This window comes from Leguminivora glycinivorella, unplaced genomic scaffold (genome assembly GCF_023078275.1).
Source record: "Leguminivora glycinivorella isolate SPB_JAAS2020 unplaced genomic scaffold, LegGlyc_1.1 Scaffold6, whole genome shotgun sequence".
Lineage (NCBI taxonomy): Eukaryota > Metazoa > Arthropoda > Insecta > Lepidoptera > Tortricidae > Leguminivora > Leguminivora glycinivorella.
In genome coordinates, this window is record NW_025952831.1 from 1,399,422 (window position 1) to 1,422,165 (window position 22,744).

The window sequence follows — 22,744 nt, forward strand, 5'->3', positions numbered from 1 at the left end:
AGCCTGCACGTTGTTTTATTTAGTTTGTGTGGATATCAATAGACTAGTAAAATGAGTATGTAAAGAACGGAATAAATTAAATTAAAAAACTTTCTAAACATTGCAACAGAGAGTGTCATCGAATTTTGCCAGATTAAAAAGTTTTTTAGAAAATGAAAGTGATAAACTACCCCTGAACGCCAAAACTAATAAGAAAAGTATAGATGATTATGTTGCATCAAATAAAATAAATTGTTCTACTGATTATGCTGCTCAACAATAGCCGATGGAACAGGTAGGTATGGATATTGAGTACTCAATACCTTCGCCTTATCAAGTACATCCAGCAGTGACTCATTTAGACGAAAATATGAACCAACCTATATCAGATTGTCTTACGGAATTAACTACAGTGCCGTCTTTAGTTATTCCTATTTAAACAGCCATCACTCTGCTTAGCAACATGTCCCTCGCAACTCCATTTAAGTTTGGTAATGACCCACGTCTTGCACCTTGGTGCGACGACGGATCTTGGCATTCCTCATCCGATCTTGAATCTTGGTACCGAGCATGGCACGCTCCATACACATACTGCTCCTGATTTCTGAAGTACCCGAGTCTCAGGTTGAAGTTGTGCCAAAGAAAAAACAAGCGAAAACGTAGTCCCACAAAAATGTTAAAGCAACAGAAGCAGAAGCAGCATCCCTTGCTTGTTTGCTTTATTGAATTACCTACATATTTATAAACTGAAATAGATGTCACATACTAGTAAATAAATTTACTTATTCATAAGAAGGTATATGACAACTATTTCAGTTTAAGTTAATAGTGTACACATAGTACACACCTAGAATTCTCTTAGGAGTAATATGGTCTGCTATGACAAAACACTGTAATTCATGCGTTACAGTGTTTTGTCAATGCAACTCGCACATATTACTGATAAAGTATATTACGATATAACACGTTTATGCTCTAAAATGCATGAAAGAAGTATAAATATTGCATTATTTTTAAATGGTCACTAATAGTAACATATTATCTGTAAAATGTCCAAATTTCATTACAATCGGATGAAAAATAACGACTCTGTGGCCAATTAAAGAAAAAAAAAGTTTTTTGCGATTTCTGGAAAATAGATGTTTTTTAGATACAGTGTCTTGTCATCGCACGGCAGCCTAGTTTTAAGACCTATTATGTATTTACGTGTATTCTTGCAAAATAAAAAGTTTGAAGTTTGAAGTTTGAAAGAACAGTCTTTTGTTTTCAAAATGACGGTCGTTTTCCGGACCCTTGCTAATCTTTTAATCTTGTAACTTTTGGTTGCAGAAAAGTTCCGGCACGAGTTCCGACGCGCGTTCTGTTGCTCCTCCGGATCGATTCACGAGCACTCGACAACCCTCACCTTCACCGCCAAGTCGAAACCCTCCTTCGAGATGAACTCACTTTCACAGAGGCCGCTCGTCAGCGAACTGACTAACGGATATTCGTAGAACTGTCGCTTGTGTAAACACATGTATTCTTAGGCATAAGTTTAGACACTGTAAAACATGTAGAAAAACTAGAAAAATCCAGTTAAGTCTCTGCGAATATGGAAAGGAATATAGGTATTTTTAGAGCGCCTGAAAACTGACAGATACTGGAGCAAGGTACAAGGCCAATAACATCAAATGAACATTTATTTTTGACATTTTAGGTCAATTGTATTCAAAATCACGAGTACTTTCAATCTCACTGGGAGACAAAAAGTGTCCCAGAATATCCATACAATTTTGTTACTTTCCTCTTTTGTTACCCCACACAACATGTACGGAAAACGATAACAAAATAAGAAAAACCCCTATGGGACAATTTTTATAACTACTAGATTTGAAAAAGCTACTGATTCTGAGTAGAAAAAGATTTTTTTTTTTAATATCACATTTTATAAAAGTGTCGAAAAAAAAGAAACGCTCAAAAAATCGAAATATCTTACAAGTTTACATTATTCCATATCAGCCCATTTGATTGAACACGTGTGCCTAGTTATGTTCAGTGTAAAAATGTAAAACATAGGAAAAAAGTTGAAATTACCCGTCAATCTAAACCACAAACACACACAATCAAAAACACTTGTTTGTTGTTTACACATCATTTACGTTAATTATTTAAACTACATTACCTAATTTTTTTGTGCTATGAACAATAATAAATAATTTGTATCTACTAGAGATTAGGCAAGAATTGATTACTAATTGTTTACCAAAGTCTAGAAATATTTCCTCGCTCACTCCAAATTCTACAGTAAGTAAGTACCTAGTTCTTCAGTTTGTCCTTCATTTCAAATTAACCAATTTTGACGTTTATTTGTGTATTTGTTGACGATCGGTCTGGATCAGTCGGTAGTGACCCTGCCTGCTAAGGCCCGGTAAGGGCATTTATTTGTGTGATGAGCACAGATATTTGTTGATATTTTCTTTATATTTAAGTATGACTGTATTTATCTATTTTTTAGGTTAGTAGTAGTGTTTGATTTTAGCTGTCTCTGATGACTTAGACCTTTTATATAAATGTAAACACTTTATTATACATAAGATACAAACCCATTAACGGCTAGCGGTGCCATACGGCATCACCTGTTAGACGTTTAAACTTTCGCTCCACATTACGCGGTTATTGTGATTGGTCAAGATGTTTTACGCCATATTGGCCTAGGAAGGACATGTCTTTTGATTAGTCGAACTAATAGCCAACCACAATGCATATTGCGCGAGTGCAATTGAGGTAAAAATCAGTGTTGGAAAAAATGTGCAAAAATGGACGGTGTCTTCAAGTAAGTGTTTCATAATTTTGTTATTTCTGATAGATAGTGATTATTTTTGTGTTTTGCAAAGTCAGTAAACAATATAGAATCATTATTTAAAGAAATAATGAAGTAAACACACTTTTTGTTTACTTTACGACCAAATCATTGATGCCGATGCCAAACGGCACCGGTAGCCGGCTACCGTGTCTTTACAAATTAATATATATTTTTGTGTTTTCTACATTTTAATGTGTACTTTTTAGATATATTTACCTATGTATATGTTTGTTTATTCTAATGATTATTAATTCTGTTTTTAAGGAACTGTACTTTACACGAGGCACTGGCGATCTTAGAAGAAGACTCTGATTATGAAGTCAACCAAATATTTGTGGAGCCTCCTGAACCCAATATTCATTCTGTCGTTACAGCTATGTGCTCATTGTACGGAGTTGAACCACTATCAAGCATTGGCCGATATTCTGCTGCTGAGAAAAAGAAAATACAAGTACCTCGTCCTGCGGTATTTACCAACTACAATCGTTATATGGGTGGTACAGACTTGATGGACCAGAATATCAATACTTACCGGATTGGGATTCGAGGAAAAAAGTGGTGGTGGCCTATTTTTACCTACCTGATTGACGCCTCAATTTGTAATGCCTGGAGTTTATCTAGAAAATCAGGAAATCCTATTAACCAACTTGACTTTCGGCGGCACATTGTTCAAACATATTTGTTGCGATTCCGTAACTTGCCCCGAGGTCCTGGTCGCCCTCTCACTTCGCGACAATCTAAGACTGGTTACCAAGTTTCCGATGAGCTGCGATACGATGCTATTGCTCATTATTTAATACCATGTCCTGAGGGTGTGCGTCGTAGATGTGGCTACAAATACTGTAAAAGCCAATCGAGATTGCAATGCTCCAAGTGCAACGTTGGACTGTGTGCTAAATGTAATTACAGATTTCATACGCAATAATTGTTTTGTAAAATTTATATTGCCTGATTTGTATTTTCTCATAATAAATGATAAAAATAAAAAGTATAATTTTTATTTCAAAAGACACGGTAGACGGCTAGTGATGCCGTACGGCATCAGTAAATATTTTTTTTTCTACTAGTTCGATTTTAATTTTGATTTCAGATTTTTATTTCTTAGGTTCAATATAATAACATATATGAAAATCATCAAAATCGGAGACATGAAAAAAATTCAGCCGTTAATGGGTTAAGGTAAAAGAAAGAGTGTTCGACAGTGTCCCAGTAATTGCCACGTTCAACCTTAAGTCATTGCAGGTATTGTCGAGCACTGGTACTTTCAACTTACAAAAACTTAATAATGATTTTATATATACCTACTTGTAATCATATACTTATATTGTACTACAAAGACGAAATAATCCCTATTCAGTAGGTAAGTAGAATGTAAATAAAATTTAATGTTCATAAAATTAATGACTGAAGTTGTTTGTGTCAGCGGCCGACTATTAAAATCTCCGTTAAATAGAAATTGTGAACAATGTAAACAAATTGGTTGGTGAAATAACAATATTTAGTTACTATCGAGACGACTGATCGATGGCTGGACCGTGGTGTGCCGAGGCCAAGAAGCTTGTTAGGGAGATAGGGCGTCGGCTGAGGGAAAGGGCTGTGATCCCCGGGCTGGACTTTCTTGGTCCAGCAAATATCCTTAGCCATTCAACCAGGCAACGCGGCAGGAATTTTTGGGACTTTTGGGCCGGGCAGAGAACAGGTTGGGGTTTAAGTACATGTAAAAAAAAAATGTGTAGGGGTTCACAATGGGTATTTGATTTTTTATGGGGTTAGCATGTTTTTTTATTATATACGGATATATAGTTTGATGTTACTATTTTATGGTTTCATTGGTCAAGCAATATTATAGTTTTATTATAAATATTTAATATGAAAAAAATGGAAATGAAACACATTTTGAATAAAAGTTTAAAACTTTCGCAACCAAGACCCCACCAGGCGGGCACTCTTGAACTTTGTCCTAGTCCATCTTCTAGGCCTTACAGAAAACCAGCGTTGCGGAGTGTGCCATGTGGCGCATACCGTGACACCTAGCTGAGTAAGGACCATTTAGCGCAACTTATAATTTTTTGGTTTGTTTGGTTTTAGTTTTAGATAGTTATTGATATGTATTTTGTGATAATAAATGCTTTTCTTTCTTTCTTTCTTCTTTCTTTCTTTCTTTGCTCAAATACCGCAGAACCCGCTCTCGCTCGTTCTCGCTATATAAGCAGGCGGTTATACATTACGACCGGTTACTCGCACACATTTTCAGTAAAAGTTTAATCAACTAAGCTACCCTAAGGTGTGGTGACGGGTTAAAAATTTCACCAACCATTTTCAACCCGTGGGTGTCGTAGAAGTCGACTGTGAGATTGTGGTGTGGGTATAGGATAGGCAGCTACCTGTGACTGAAATGACACAAGTTTTGTTTTTCAACCCCTTAATGCTAAAGTGGTTGAAAAGTGTAAAGATTATAAACCGGTTGGATCATCGACGACTATGCGCGGCGGCTTTAAATTACGCGTACTTACGGTGACACAGAATCGAAACAGATCGTCGAACCATAAGTACGCGTACTTGCTCGTACGTCTAACATTAGAGTGGTACTGAAACCTGATTCATGTACTCTGCCTACTACTCTTAGGTATACGAGGCGTGAGTTTATGAGTTTAAGTAAGTACGTTGTTTACATTGTTTGCAAATTCTATTTGATGACGACTTTAAGCTCGGCCCGATCGTAAAGTTCCTCCGTTATGAGTTTACGTTTGTAAATGAATACATACCCATACATAATACATAACATTCAACACTTTCTAGTGGCTTTTTATTTTAATTTATGAGTAGTTGGAAATAGACCAACAACAAACATTGGCTAGGTACTCTGTTGCTGAAATTGAGAAGAACGATACACGACATAACTAGGATACGAAGCGCCAAGGGTGCCCTCTATTTCGCCTATCATTAATTCGCATAATTTAAATTCGCATAACAGATTAGGCATAATATAATTGTTCATAACATTGAATAAGCATAATATTAAAAATGCATAATTCTTATTTCGCATAACAATGAATTTGCATAATTGAAATTTGCATACTATTATTTCGTATAACTTTAATTATCCTAAAATGAATTGCCATACCTACTAACTGTATGGAGAAAGCGATTGGATCAATCAGGGGCTGATTTTCCAATTTCGAGCGCTCTATTTTGAATGTTTAAATTTATACTGTCTCACTTATTAAGCATGAAAAAAATAGGGGTAAGTAAGGTACAGCGGGGCAAATCTCAAGTGGGGGCAAATGTAACTGGTCAATTTCTTCCATGTTTTACAAGTCCAGTAAGTACCTAGACTTGGCTCACGAGATAACCGCCATGTGGGATGTTGATTCAACGATCATTGTCCCTATAGTCGTTTCAGCGAACGGTCTCATAGCGAAGAGTCTCGACCAACATCTTAAGAGACTCTCGCTGGGTGGCTGGATCAAGAGCCAGATGCAGAAGGCGGTGATCTTAGACACGGCGCGTATAGTCCGACGGTTCCTCTCTCTGCAGCCCTAACCACCGGCAGCTTGGGCCCTGCCCCGCTGCTGGCGGCACCCTAGGTTAGGTTTTTTATAATGTGTTTATATATTTTGTATTGTTTTGTATGTGGTTTTGTATTTTACTTTTATAGTCATATTATAAAAATCCTAGCCTAAGAACTGAAATGAATAAAGGGAATAATGGAATAATGGAAATAGTGTAGTAATGGAAAAAATGGATTAGTTACAATTGCCTTTTAGTCTAGATTTGCCCCGCTGTACCTTACTAAAGAAATCCGCCGCTCTCACTTCTCTCTCTAGAAATCCGCCGCTCTCACTCCGCCTTACAGAAGACCGCAGCCAAATAGCACTAGACCCTACTCATAGTGTTGTGTTCCTGCCGGTGAGTAAGGCTGCCAGAGCTCAACGAGGGTGCGGTGTGCTGATGACGGGAGGACTTACGGAACTAACTTGTTCCGTCTATTGTCCTTTGAGTCGTCGGCAACCCGAACCCTCCTTGGAACTTGTACACTCCTTTTTGCTGTGTACTTAACACAGCAAAAGGGAGTGTACAAGTTTCTAATGGGGTGGCAACGCGCATGTGACACTGTTTGAGTTGCAGGCGTCCATAGGTTACGGTGACCGCTTTACATCAGGCGGACCGTATTCTTGTTTGCCACCGACGTAGTATAAAAAAAAAAAAAAAGAAATTGAAAATGGATAGTATTTAATAAATAATATTATTTCATCGTTTAGATTTTCGCTGATCGCACGTGCCAATACTGATACCCCAGCAAGCGGAAGATTCCAATATTGAACCGCGAGCGTAGCGAGTGGTTCAAAAAGTGGAATCTTGAGCGTTGCGAGGGTTTCAAGGCACATTAACCTTCGTACGGCATGTTAAACATTGCCACCGAGTTTGAAAACCAAATTTTTCACCACCCCAACACGAACAAAATACTGACTATAAAACATCAAACTAAATCAAATCCATCGATTTCTTCAATATTTATGATTCAAAATCATCATTTATAGGTAAAATTCTATCAGCTAGCTTAAGACATCAAGTTAAAATTTGTATGAAATTACTTTGCACTCTTGTGGATAAAATGCAATTTTGCTATCTGTTTTCGAACAGAAAAGTAAGCCGTTACCCGTTAGTGCGGTGAAAATATAATTTTCTTGTATGCCATTTAAACATTCTACGAAACAAAGTTATGCTTATTATACTTATACCAATTCATCGTTATAACAATTTACATTATGCGCATTAGCATTATACGAAATCTGTTATGCGAAATAATGATATGCGTATTAAACGTTATGCGTAATAAACGGTATGCCAATTCATATTAGGAGTATTCAGTTATGCGAATTAGTGGCAAGGGTCGAAATTTTCAAGTATATAGCACAATTATCGAAGGCTAAGGCGCCCCCCGCCATCTCTGAGATAGAACCGAAACTAGTTCGATCTCCTAACTGAATCAACTCATGTGATTACGAGTTAGCGAAGAGAGATGGCGCTGCCATGCTAATTCTTAGAACAAATTAAATTATCCTCACAGAAAATAATTTAATTTGTATTTTTTAGTAGACACACTACTATTTTAACTATAAACTACTGTTGTTAAGTACTTATGCTGAAGTATAAGGCCATAGAAAATATGTGACGTTATCTGGGTAAAGGGACCTTATTGGTGACTGCGATTACGTCCTGCGGTGTCGTATTTGTACACGAACACCGCTCATTACGCCGTAAGTGCCATCAGCAATATAAGGCCCCTTTACCGAGATAATGTCACAATACATGAAATAAAGAAAGAAAGAAAAGGCATTTATTGCAACCAAAAAGAAAAAGAATATGACACTTACATACTAAACAGTACAAAATCAACTTTACATGGGGTTTGGTTTGTGGTTGCAAGAGGACACCACTCAGCATGTGCTCTGGCACCGATGGTGCCACAGCGCTGGTCTTCCGTGGAGCCCTGGGTCGGGCGATAGTGCAATAGGTACAATAAGCTTGAAATAAAAACATGTCATATGATCATAGGCAACATGCTGACCTTTTTATTCACGTTGGAGTAAAAGGGAGGCATAGAGACCTATTATAATACGTTCGGCCTAAATACAATAATTATTATAATTATTAATTAAAATGGTTGTAAATATTTTTTGAATGCATTTAACTTCGATATTTTGTACGAAGCCCGATTCATTTAAAACCTAAATCGAATATTGTAAAATAATATAATTAACTTCAAATATAAGGTTGTATAAACATGTTTATTATAAACTGTAGTATAAAATTAAATAGTTTGATAACAAGAATATTTATAACTCTGTACATATGATTGTAATAATGAATGTTCAAAATCTTATGAAACTATGTTATTTATTTTGATTTCCTGTTTATCCTTTTTCCTTCCTGTAATCCATAATCCTTTGTGTGAATAAGAAACTTCCTTTGACAGGCTTAGCCCTTTGGATGATCATAGGATTATTTTTTCTGTAAGCAAATATAATAAAATAACAACTGAACCGTTTTCAATGTTTGATACAGGGAGACAATCGTGTCCCTCGTTTATTTTAATAATCAAAATATTTAAATTATAAACTGAAATAGATAATAATTATCTTGTATGATAATTATTATCATACACGAAAGAAAAAAGGCCAAAGCCAACCTGGTGGAGGGCGTTAGGCGCGTAAGCTGGAGACCTGGGACCCATTTTTTTTTATACCACGTCGGTGGCAAACAGGTATACGGCCCGCCTGATGGTAAGCGGTCACCGTAACCTATAGACGCCTGCAACTCAAGGGGTGACACATGCGCGTTGCTGACCCATTAGAAACTTGTACACTCCTTTTTTGAAGAACCCCATACTTGTAGTTCATCGGGAATACCTCGACAGGGAGCTCATTCCACAGCCGGAGCGTCCGCGGGAGGAAATTCCTCTGAAACCGCACGGTGCGCGACCATTTAGGTTGCAAGGTGTGTGGATGAGCGTCCTGTCGATGGCGAGCGGTGCGATGATGAAAAGTGGCCGTTGGCATCATGTCAAACAGTTCTTCAGAGCACAACCCATTGTAAAGGCGATAGAACACACATAAGGAGGCGAAGTCTCTCCTTAGACTTAAGGGTTCAATACCGCCTGTGAGTTTGGGATCGTCGACAATTCGTACAGCGCGTCTCTGGATCGAGTCAAAGGGTTCAAGCTGGTATCCAGGTGCTCCTGCCCAAAGGTGAGAGCAGTACTCCATGTGGGGTCTAACTTGCGACTTGTACAAGAGCAGTCTTTGTCCCTGTCCGACGTATTGGTGTGATAAAAAGGGACAAATAAACTTTATCGGCTTGATAACTTTAGTGAACGTTTATGAATATGGGGGTAAATATTGAAATTAATAACCTAACCTAACCTAACCACAAAATTAAAATTTTGATTGACCTCATCATATCAGGAAAAACGCGATGTAGGAAATGAGCGTTCAACATACAGCGACATCTATCGGCAAATTGAGTAAATTAATGCGCGCGAGCTAGTATGGAAGATGATTTTTATGGAATAATTGTTTATTGCGTGAACCGATTTTAACCATTTTGCCTCTATTTGAAAGCAGGTAATTTCATTATTATTTTGTTAATAAATACAGGTACAATAAACACCCGCAAGGGTGTTGAAATTGAAAATGTAAATCTGAAAGGTTTTTTATAAATAAAAAAAAAAGTTTTCAAGATACGTGTACGATTTTATTTTTCCTGTAATATTCATTATAATTGCCATGTTTGGTGAAAATTTCATAAATTTATGTTGGTAAACTTCGGAGATAAGGGGGGGGGAACGGTATTTTTTTTTACATTTTCCTTCAAAAAGCATTTTTTTTCCACAACCAAAAAATTATAAAAAATAGTTTTGATATGTACAATTTGAGCTCTTTCTAACGATACCCCACTTGACCTAGTTACTTGAAATTTTCAGTTTGCCCCCCTTTCATTTTGGCCATTTTCTATCATTTATATTATTTAATTAAAAAAAAAAATATTTTCAAGTTGTAGAGGTTCACAATGTTTATAACTATTCCAAATTTCATATCGATAGCATAAGTAGTTCTCGAGATATTTAACAATGTGACAGACGGACAGAGTCGCACCATAAGGGTTCCTGTTGTACCTTTTTGGTACGGAACCCTAAAAAGACTAAAATGTCATAATACATATATAATTATTATGATAGTTTCTAGTTAAACTGAAATAGATGATAAATAGATGAAACACGACAGAAAAAACAGCAAAGCCAGGTAAGTATTTTTTAACCCCCGACGCAAAAACGACGGGGGTCGTTATAAGTTTGACGTGTCTGTCTGTCTGTCCGTCTGTTTGTCTGTCTGTCTGTGTGTGTGTCTGTCTGTGGCATCGTAGCCCCCGAACGGATGAACCGATTTAGATTTAGTTTTTTTTGTCTGAAAGCTGAGTTAGTCAGGAATGTTTTTAGCCATGTTTCATGAAAATTTGTCTACTATGTCGCGGTCGGGGTTTTTTTTTAATTTTAATTTTGTGGTTAGGTTATGAATTGTTTTTTTTTTTTAAATTAGGTACCTACGCTCTGGTAGTTAGGACCAAACTAATTAAATTACTTGTTGTATTGTATAGATTCTTAGCTGCACTAAAACCTTGGTCTGGTTAAGCGGTAATATAAAAAAAAACCGGCCAAGAGCGTGTCGGGCCACGCTCAGTGTAGGGTTCCGTAGTTTTCCGTATTTTTCTCAAAAACTACTGAACCTATCAAGTTCAAAATAATTTTCCTAAAAAGTGTTTATAAAGTTCTACTTTTGTCATTTTTTTCATATTTTTTAAACATATGGTTCAAAAGTTAGAGGGGGGGGGGACGCACTTTTTTTTCCTTTAGGAGCGATTATTTCCGAAAACATTAATATTATCAAAAAACGATTTTAGTAAACCCTTATTCATTTTTAAATACCTATCCAACAATATATCGCACGTTGGGGTTGGAATGAAAAAAAATATCAGCCCCCAATTTACATGTAGGGGGGGTACCCTAATAAAACATTTTTTTCCATTTTTTATTTTTGCACTTTGTTGGCGTGATTGATATACATAATGGTACCAAATTTCAGCTTTCTAGTGCTAACGGTTACTGAGATTATCCGCGGACGGACGGACGGACGGACGGACGGACGGACGGACGGACGGACGGATGGACGGACAGACAGACATGTTGAAACTATAAGGGTTCCTAGTTGACTACGGAACCCTAAAAATACACACTGTATTTTAAATAAGTGTCATATATTTTTACCGCTACTGTAAAGGTAGGTATTTTTTATGTTTATAAAACACAAATAAATGCTAAATTAAACGAGTCCAGCAACGCCATTACTGAGAAATAAAATTTTATAAGAAGAAATTGAAATCGCCTTGGAATACGTAACAAATATAACAATAAGACGTACAAAATTATGCTTAATGAAAAATCGGGTGGGACTCTTCATGTTTGATACAACAATATCAGAAACATTATCAAAAATACTTTTATGTATAATGTCTTATAGATAAGAGTCGGAACAATGGACGGACACAAAAGACATCCTAAACGCTTTTGGGTCAAGAGCGCTATGATAAAAAACGACGAAATCTAAAATGGACAATATTTACATGAAAAACTGGTTTAAGAGCTCTTATTTATAAAATTTGATAAGCTCACTCTCATTAATATCGTAATTTTATACTCATTCTGTGTGTCTGTTACCTTCCATGAACCTTTCTCACTTCATGGTCTCATCGGATGATCAGCGCTGGAAGTCACCAGCAAAATATTGAGATGCCATTTTGTAGCACTTCATTCTTTTCTATTTTCGTTATAATGTGTAATTTATACCAATAGAACCAATTAATTCAAATTAGTCTTGCCTGTGTCCACGAATAAAAATAGATTCCTTTTTATTCTATTTTAATACCTCATATTTCACGAATAATGGTTGATATTTATAGTATATTCTTTTGAAATTGAGAAATTGAAATTAAAAGGAACTAAATTCTGTCTGAAAATAATTTCTATCTTCAATTTTTATCCTAGTTGTGTTCGAAATTAAGTTGATTTTCATTTGTTCCAAAATTGGAGCTTTATTGTATCTCAATATAGGTACATTGAGCGATACGAAGTGAAAAATTTACCTAATACACGGTGTAACATTAAGGAACAGAAAGATACATTTCGCCAAAAAAGACTTTTTTTTGTTTTTTTTTTGAATTTTTTTTACATAAAAAGTAAATGTTATTCGTAAACCGGCACTTAAAATAAAATTTACAATTTTATTCTAAAACAAAATACTTTTGTTGCAATTGTTTACTAGTTATTTTTTGCCATCTATCAACGAGGATAGTTAGATTATGTAAAATAGGGCTTTGTTCTGAGGAATACTTAGTAAGTAATTCTTTTTTTAATGCTTATAACTCTGAAATTAGGCGAAATCCATAAAAGTTTGAATAACATTTTACTTACTTAATGTTGTCTTCGGTTACCGCGATAGTTACTCATGAAATAAAACTATGGAAACGGATTAAATCGCGTATAATGAATTTAAAATTCATCCCGACGTTTCGAATTCTTTACAGCGTACATTACACATACATTACACTATACAATTTACTCGCTTTTTTTATGCTTTACATTTTACTCTTCTAATACAATGAGGCGCTGTTAAAATTATTCAGTTTCCTGATGTTACATCGTGTATATAAGGTAGGTACTGGCCTTATTTGAAAAACTAGCGTTCACCGTCGTTTACCATTTCTGCACGAGTAACATGGTCGCGCGATAGACGATAAAATATCAGCCCGTCCCTATCGCACTATTAGTAAGTGCGATAGGGACGGCCAGATGTTTTATCATTTATCGCGCGACCATACTTTGCCTGCCTGGACATTAACTCAAAATGTGTTAGAACTGGTAGAGAAAATGATTAAAGAGGCATTAAGCCTTGAAAAAACACTTCAATTCAAATTATGAAGAAAGTTTTAGGTAATTTTAAGTAACAGCTGTTGATTATAATATATAATAGGTACTTTGATCTTAATTTGATCTTAACTTAAATTTATTGCGTGTAGTACCTAATATATACGTGGAAGAAACTGTTTTTTGCTAAAATTTAGTCAATTTTGAGTGATTGTTGAGTTGAGATTTCTCCATAAAAAGTCACTAAGGTACATCTATTTTTTTGAATAAGGAAAAAAAATAAAAAATCGTATTTCCAGAACCGTAACTCCAGCTAGGACGAAAAGGAAGGAAATGACACCACCAACCCCCTAAAAAATTTGTCGGTTCATGTGCCAAACAACCTGTAAATTTGTAAACTACCCCCAACATCCTTGAACATCCCTCGCGGTACGATTAAACGCCCGCTCGATCTCAGCGCCGCTAATGACTAGGCTTACCCTGATTTTGATTAATGTCCATAGACTTCAAGATTTAGTTAATGAGCTAGAATGAAAAGTGTGTGTGTGTTTCAGCTTTATTTCTGTCTAGTGAAATTTGGTACTCAGGTTTGTAAAATAATGTAAACTAAAATTTTTTCATCGTTTTCGTACATAATGAATAAATCATTGTGAGAGACCTTTAACCCTTAAATGCATGGTGATGTATTGGGTTGGCACAAAAGTAATGAGACACTTGGTTTACGTTTTATATTTTTTATTATTATTACAATACAAAAAGCTTAGTCGATGATGTAATCACCATTAGCATCTATGACTTCTTGCCAACGATCCGGCAAAGTTTGGATGCCTTTCGCCCAGAACTCTGATGACTGTGCCTCGAAAAAGTTGTTCAACTCCACCTGTACATCATGGAAATCATTGAATTGTTTACCCTGCAAATGTCGTTTCAGGGCTCTAAACAAATGAAAGTAATCTTTTGCAGTGCGAGCGGTTCAACTTTAAGCAGTCCGTTGCCTCGCTCAAGGGGCAGTTAAAAAAGCTGTGGCTATCGGAACATGGATGACTTGTTTGTAACTAGTTATAGATACTATATATAAATATATATTTATTTACTATATATATTGTTATATATTCTTTATATTTGATGTATCTTTTATTCCAATTTTATTTTATTATTTTTGTTTTAGTCTCTTTTATATTTTTATGGGCTTTCCTATAAACTGTTGTACTAAGTGCTATATTTGTCTACCATTCTTCATCACATTTCACCTACTCAAAGGTTAGCTGGAAGAAATCCCTTAAAGGGATAAGTTCGCCTTTGTACTGTCTATCCTGTGTCATATTTGTGTTTTGTGTTTTGTACAATAAAGAGTTTATACATACATACATACAAAGTCTGATGGTGCGAGGTCTGGAGAATAAGGTGGGTGGGGTATCGTCTCCCAGCCCAAGTTCTGCAGCTGTTGGCGAACGGTAGATGCGACATGAGGTCGAGCGTTATCATGTAGTAAAATTACAGTGGCTCGTCTTCGTCGTTTTTTCTTGACAGCAGAAGATAGTTCGGTGAGCTGTGTTGAATATTTGTTAGCGTTTACAGTGTCATTGTGTGATAGTTCATGAAACAGCATGCCTTGCGAGTCCCAGAAACAACAAAGCAAAACTTTTAAGCGGTTCTTTTGACTTAGCTTCGGTTGAGTTGGTGGCGTTTCTTCTCGAGGCAGCCAAAAAGCACGACGTGTATCGTTCTCGTAATAAATCCATGATTCATCTCCCGTAACCAGATCAGTCAAAAACTCTTTACGTCGGGGTCGCAGCAAAAGTGATTGACAGATGGCGACACGGACTGCACGACTGGCGTCGGTAAGGATGTGCGGTACCCATCGAGCCAAAACTTTTCGATGCCCAAGCTCATGCAGATGGTATTCCACAGCGTGGTGACTGCAGTTAAGTGCTTCCGCTAATTCACGAGTAGTAGCATCAGGATTCGACTGTAGTTCGCGGCGTAAATTGTCATCATTGAATGCAGGTGGTCGCCCTGAGCGTGACTGACTTTCAAGGCTCCTGTCTCCTGATTTAAAACGGTCAAACCATCTGGACACCGTAGCATGGCTTGTACTTCCAGCGCCCAATGCAGTGTTGATATTGTCAGCCGCAGCCCGCGCACTGTGGCCTAACAAGTACTCGTATAAGTAAAGTGTTCGAACTTGTCGCTCGTCCATTTTATTTCAATCTAACTAAACCAATCACGAGGGCGGCTTTATATACCCTCACATTAGAAGTACCTAGAATGTTCTACAACATACTAGAATATTATCGAAAACAATTAACTTAAGAAAGGAAATGTATAGAGTTTTGTAGAGTGTGTCATTACTTTTGTGCCAACCAAATATATAAGGTCCTAATTTATTAGATGCAGATATTTTTACAGCTGATAGTACTCGGTCTCTGGAGTATATTAAACCGTGAAACATTATAGCTTTTACGATGTTTTTTTGGAGAAAACGGAAAAACAAATTTGCTACGTAAAAACACCCTGTTTATGTGATTATTAAATGAAAACTCATTGAACAGATTCTAGTACCTCTTTTACGTACCACTTAACTGTAACTGGCCACTTCACGTCGATAAATTAAATACTTGATTGTCAATGTCATGTTATTTTCCGTTGGATTGTGTCGTTTGAAAATTGTGTATTGATAGAGAGAGGGTCGCCATTTCCAACAATTTTTGTAATTTTTTATGATAATAAATGTTTTCTTTTGTTCATGCTTCTTTTTAAAAATATGGGTAGATTTTATTTGACAAGTTTTAACTCGACAGGCCCAATTGACATGTGCAGTTTTCCCGCCGAACCTTTACGACATTTACAACAAACAATTGTTGACATGACAGACAGTGTTATTGTGACATGTGATAATGCACATGATGATTTTTTTTAGACGAAATTATAATTATTTTTTTTGTTAGGAAAATGAAATCAAAAAAGTTACATGAAAAGATTTCTTAATTTATATTTAAAGTTAATTATTTTAATGTAAAGTATCATGTGTTAAAATATCTGCAACTAATAAATTAGGACCTTATATATGCATCATATATTTGATGGCCCGTGGCTCGATATGTAGCTATCCAAAATCGCACTTATTGCTTAATTATTATTCACTATTTATTATTATTTCATATACAATTAAATAAATTATATAATATAATGATTTACTATTTATTATTTAAGGATTAAGATGAAATGGCGGAAAAGTGTGAAAAAACAGGACGATGGCGATTTTTAGTATGTAATTTAGGCTGATTTTTTCGGAGTTAGTAATTAGTTTATGTTTAAACATTTTATCATAAAGGTTTCACAAATAGTGTACCTTTTTAATAGTAGTATTTTTTTAAATAAAACTTACCAATTACGATATATTTATATAAATAAGATTTGGCCCATTTAACTTCTAACACTGATTTAGAATAAAAATCGATCTTAAATAATTTTTTCATTATTTTTCCCAGAGTCAGAAAACCATTGTCTATCACATAAATGAATATCTTGTTAAAAGAAAAAATCATGCATTTAAGGGTTAAGGATGCTATTCAAGTTACTGTCAAATGATTGACGCACACGTCAAAACAAATAACATTAGGATGTGGCAGAGGCTGATTTTTATTTTTTTAATAACTCTTAGATAAATTAATGGTATTTGATCTAAAGAACCTCCTCTTAAAGTTAACGGAATATACAAAAACACGGTGTACAGTAAACCAAAAAAGTGGTTTACCACTTTTCGACCTTATGTGTTTAAAATAGAGTCGAAAAGTGGTAAGCCACTTTCTTGGCTGACCGTACATACTTACATACTTTTATTTAGTTTCACTGGGTGTATTGTATATGCCGCTAATGCATAGGCACAAATACATGCAATCGTATTCCCAAAAGAAGTAGGCTGTGCACATAATGCTGCTCATTTTTCAGCGCCACGCTACTTTTCGAAATTAACCGGTTGAAATAAACCGAAGTGATACATGTATTAAACAAAAACACAAATGAGTCGAAAATATCGAAGAGTTCTAGCCAAGGATGGTTTATGTACAAGGTGCTCGCGAGGAACCCGCATAACTTGAACCACGCGTTTCTGAGGCAAAAAGAAAGAAAAAATGTTTTATGAATTTTAAAATTTTTCGCCAAAAAAAATTTTTTTTTTTTTTTTTTACTTTTTTGGACGTATTTTCACATAAAAAAATTTTATATCCATAAAGTTGGCAATTAATTTTTCATTTATTTTTCTAAAAACCAAATTATTTGGAAGTTTTTCTTGTCACATTTTGACATCTATCAATGACTACTGTGGGACTATGCTCCACAATTGCGCATCAGCGCCGTTAAGAAACCTTTTCTACTGAGTAACAATACGGAAATGTTTTTTTTAAATTGGCAATAACTCTGAAACTAGACGAAATCTAGAAAAGTTTATATGACATTTTAGTCTTAAAATGTGACCAAGAATATGCCGTTAAAGTTATATGGGTTCCTCGCGAGCACCTTGTATATACTTACCTCTTTATTATTTATGAATTCATAAAGTTATCGAGTCAATAAAGTTCGTTTGTCCCTTTCCGACGTATTGGTGTGATAGAAAAGGACAAACGACCTTTATCGGGTTGATAACTTTAGAGTACGTTTATGAATAAGGGGGTTAGGATTTAAAATCTTCATACTAATTAAGAAGGGATACCCCCATTTGCCAGAATTTCATTTGCCATAATTTTATTTGCCATCCTATTCAACAATCATAATATTGTTTCTCATAACATCTTATGCCATAATCATTGTTTACTATAATATTAATCTAGTGCCAGAAACTTTGTTTCCCATAAAGTCAGTTTCCATAATGTCATTTGTCAGAATCATCGAAATCCGTAATTACCACATTCCATACCATCATTTGTCATACAAATTAGCGTCCAGAAAAGTCAATTTCCATAATGTGCTTTGGCAGAATCGAAAACTACTATAATACGAGTAGGTACTAGAAGGACTAGAGAATGAAACTGCTATCAGAAAGTAGGTTAGGTTAGGTTAGAACTGTGACCCCCTGGAAAATGAAACTGCTATCAGAAAGTAGGTTAGGTTAGGTTAGAACTGTGAACCTCTGGAAAAGGAAACTGCTTGAAAAGTAGGTTAGGTTAGGTTAGAACTGTGACCCCCTGGAAAATGAAAATACTATCAGACAGTAGGTTAGGTTAGGTTAGAACTGCGACCCCCTGGAAAATGAAACTGCTATCAGAATGTAGGTTAGGTTAGGTTAGAACTGTGACCCCCTGGAGAATGAAACTGCTGGAAAAGTAGGTTAGGTTAGGTTAGAACTGTGACCCCCCGGAAAATAAAAATACTATCAGACAGTAGGTTAGGTTAGGTTAGAACTGCGACCCCTGGAAAATGAAACTGCTATCAGAAAGTAGGTTTTTTTTTTTTTTTTTTTTTTTTTTTTTTTTTTTTTTTTTTTTTTTTTTTTACAGGTCAGATATGTTTGAGCCGCTAGGAAAAATCCTGCATCGGACGACTGGGAATGGAGGGCCCAGACAGTGCCGGACTCTTACCGGCTAAAACCCGGCGGCTCTCGCATAGCTGCCGACATCCTCTGACGTGGGTAAAGTCAGAGACTTTGTTATTACACATATTCTTGCATTAGATTTATAATATACATTTAACTTCTTATCATGTTTCTCCTACGTATTATTATAATACAAGTGAGTACATTTATTTGTTACCTACTTATTTCTATTTCTTGAAATTTTAACAATTTGTATGCAGAATTCTAAAAACTTATTTCTTGTGTTTCTATTACTTATTAGGTGTGGCAAATTTCCTACTTCGATCCTCACCCCAAGCTCTATCTCACACTTCATCCTTTCATACGCATGTATTGGACATTCTGTTAATAGATGCTCCACTGTTTCTTCTTTATCGGGATTACAGGCGCACGATGGGCTGTCTTTGCACTTAAACCTATGCAAGTACGAAGAGAACCCTCCGTGCCCCGTCATCAACTGTGTTGTGAGGCCAGTAGGTTTTAATTTACGCACCAGCCTGAAAGCTGTTTGTGCATCAGGCAGGAAGAGCTTTGTTCCTGAGGCTGTTTCTCCGGAGCTGTACCTTTTTGTCCATTCGCCAATCGTTGCATCGCGGATAAAACGCTTGGCAAATGAGACAGGGCACCTGTCGTAGTCCGGTCTCCTCTTCGTCAGGGCCGCTGCTTGCTTCGCTAGTTCGTCTGCGCGCTCGTTGCCAGGTAATCCAGCATGGGCCTTGATCCAGAACAAAGACACAGTTTTGCCCCGGGTCATGGCTATTTTTATGTTTCTTCTGGTTTCAAGTGCCAAGCGATGGTATGTTTCTCTATTCGTCAGCGTCTGCAGGGCTGACCTTGAGTCACTGAAAACACCGAAACTCAGCTCTTTTCTCTTGAGGATCTCCACCACCGCCCTATGGATGGCCAGAAGCTCGGCCTGGTAAACGGTGCAGTAGTCTTCTAGTTTGATTTTGACAGATTTGACTTCGATCTCACCTTTCCATATGGATAAGGAGGCACCAACTCCTCCGTCAATTTTGCTCCCATCTGTATAGATTTTTACTTCCTGCACCGCGCACCTATCCAGGGATTCCTGGTCTGGCACTATTATGAAGCTGAGATCCATACACAGAGCGGGGTGGGGAGTCTCTATGTAGTCTGCCGCTATTTCCACCTCTCTATCGTCTGGCAAAGCTTGGGTCTCTCCCTTTCTAGCCTCATACAAGGCGGCTGCCTCTTTTACACGCAGGTCTAGGGGGAGAATCCCAGTCAACACCAGCGCGGAGTTGAGAGATACTGTACGGTAGGCTCCGCAGATCTTCTGGGCGAAACCTCTTTGCACCGCTGCCAGTTCTTTTTGGGTACTTATTTTGCTTGCGGCTGGTGCCCACGCTGCTGCTGCATAAGTAATGATGGGTTCCACCGCTGCAGTGTATATTGTCCTTATTACCTCCGAGTGTAGTCCCCAGCTCACTCTTGCTGCCGTTCTGAGCATTTTGTATATACCCAATGCCTTTTTACATACGTTGGTGACGTGCGCATTGAAGGTCAGTTTGTCATCAATTGTGAGACCCAGGACTTTCATGTCTCTAGACATTTCGATGTTGCGTCCCCCCATGGTAAGGGTCGGGGTGTCGTATTTCAGCTTTTTTGTGATTGTTATGGCTACAGTTTTGTGTGGAGCGAACTTAAGTTTGTTTGTGAGTCCCCAGTCCCAGACGCAGGCAAGAGCCCCATTTGCCTTTTGTGAGACCTCCAGTCCCGAGTCTCCTTCGAACACTAACAATACGTCGTCCGCGAAAGCCTGCACGTGGTGTCCTTCTGTGCTTAGCCGCCACAGGAGTGGGTCAAGGAGAAGGTTCCACAGTATAGGACCGCCTATTGAGCCTTGGACACATCCTTTTTGTGTCGTCCTTTGAACCTTTCTTCCTCCGTACCTAACTTCTACCATTCTATCTTCTAGATAGCTGCTCAGAACTGTTCTTATGTTCATCGGGCATCCTTCCTCTGCCAGCCGGGTTTTTAGTTTTGGCCACCATGCGCTATCAAAAGCCCCCTCTATGTCCAATGACACGATGGTAATTATTTTCTTTTGAGACAGCTTGTGCTTTACATGGTTCATTAGGGCATAGAGGGAGTCCTCCGTACTGCGTTGGGGCATGAACCCGTACTGTCTAGGGCTGAGTTTAGGTACTAGGTGGTGTTTCAGCCTGGCTATCACCATCTTTTCGAATATCTTACCCAGAACAGGTAGAAGACCTATAGGTCGGTATGACTTTACTTCGGTGTAGTCTTTTTTGCCGGGTTTTTTCAGGATCACCACTGTGGCTTTCTTCCATGCCACTGGGAAATGCCCCAGTTCCAGGCACTTGTTCGCGATGGCAAGGAAGATTTGAGGGTGATTCCCTATTATTCGCTGGCATATGTCCGCCGTGAAGCCATCCTCACCAGGGGCCTTCTTAGGGTTGAAGCTCTTTGTGGCACTCAGCATTTCACCCATAGTAAATGGAGGATCATGTACCTCAGCATGCTCCAGATCATTTACTTCGATCGCCAGTCTTCTCGTTATTGTGTGTTCTTCCCTTTCTCCTTCCCTGTTGTCTTCTGGGTAGAACTTCTCGGCTATCCATTCCGCGGACTGCTCGAGGTTCAGTAGTTTTCCTTCTTTCCTCAATGGGAGGTCCTCCGTCCTTCTTTCAACCTGTTTTATGACTCGATATATACCATCCCAGACGGTTTCGCGGTCTTGTTTTTGGCAGAACTCCTTCCAGCTTGCAGTCTGCGCTTGTTTTGCTGCCTCTTCATACCGTTCTTTTTCTTCGAGGTACTCCTGAACCACTTTCGCGCGTCGCACCGGAGCAGCGCATCGAATCCGTTTTCTTTTTGTGTTGACGAGCTTCTTGAGTTGGTATAGCTCGTTAGACCACCACGGGAAGGTAAGCTTTTTTATTTTCTTTTTGAGTGGTAAATGTTGGATGCAGGTTTGTGTTATTTGTGTAGTGTAGCTGTTTACAATTTTCTCTAGGTCTGTTTTATTCTGAATTATGTTTATGTTATGTGTGTTAATGTGTTGTTCGGTGCATAATTGAGAGAATTTGTCATCAAATTGCTCCCAATTTGCCTTTTTTGTGTTGTACTTGCGTGTTGTTCGTTCTATTGTCGGGCAGACCCCTTTTTCCATATCTAACTCAAAGATAATAGCGTTGTGATCCGATCCGGTCACATCTCGGTCAACCCGCCAGTTTTGCACACTTCGCAATAGATTAGATGAGCATGCCGTTATGTCTACTATACTGGTGCAGGTTTTGCCCTGTCTCTCTACCTCAAAGGTGGGTGTACTGCCTTCGTTAAGGATCTGTAGCTGCATTTCATGTAGAGTTGCTGTTAGTTCCTGTCCTCTCCAGTCAGTACTCCCGCTGCCCCACCAGATGCTTTTGGCGTTGACATCACCCGCAAGCAGTAGTTCCGCAGTACCCAGTTTCTGTCTTATTCTGTCCATATGGGCAATATAGGGCTCCATGGGCTCTGTCGGTTCAAAGTACAATGATGCTATGTGTACGGCTCGGGCTCCCATGCGTATTTTCACTACCACGATGTTATTCGTCGTAAGTTCTGGGTCTTGCTCTACTTCGAGATCTCCATCGAACACTACGATCGCAGCTTTTACTGTCCCCTGTTCTGTATTCTGGTACACCCTTGCCGTGCCACAGCCTTTTAGTTTGCCCACTCCTCCCACGTATGGCTCTTGTAATATTGCTAATGCTACTCCTCTTTTCTCGGCTTCAAGGTACATTTCGGCTGTAGCGAGGTTTTTACGCTGTAGGTTAGCTTGCATTATTATAAGCTTTCTGAACCTGCTGTTGTTTATTGCCCTTGAGTTGTCTGCTGTTGCGCC

The 22,744-nt window shown here is 37.6% G+C and overlaps 2 protein-coding genes across 2 annotated transcripts in view; both read left to right on the forward strand.

Moving 5' to 3' along the window:
- Nucleotides 1-2,420, forward strand: part of LOC125242077 (orexin receptor type 2-like) — a 252,498-nt gene extending 250,078 nt beyond the window's left edge. Inside the window, exon 8 of the mRNA XM_048150779.1 lies at nt 1,309-2,420. Within this exon, the coding sequence (XP_048006736.1) occupies nt 1,309-1,472 (164 nt within the window). The 3' untranslated portion in view covers nt 1,473-2,420. The remainder of the gene's footprint in view (nt 1-1,308) is intronic.
- Nucleotides 2,421-2,757: 337 nt separating this feature from the next.
- LOC125242063 (piggyBac transposable element-derived protein 3-like) lies at nt 2,758-3,746 on the forward strand. Its single transcript, XM_048150764.1, has 2 exons — nt 2,758-2,791; nt 3,086-3,746. The coding sequence occupies exons 1-2, from the start codon at nt 2,775-2,777 to the stop codon at nt 3,744-3,746; spliced, it is 678 nt and encodes a 225-aa protein (XP_048006721.1). The 5' UTR covers nt 2,758-2,774.
- Nucleotides 3,747-22,744: the final 18,998 nt, after the last annotated feature.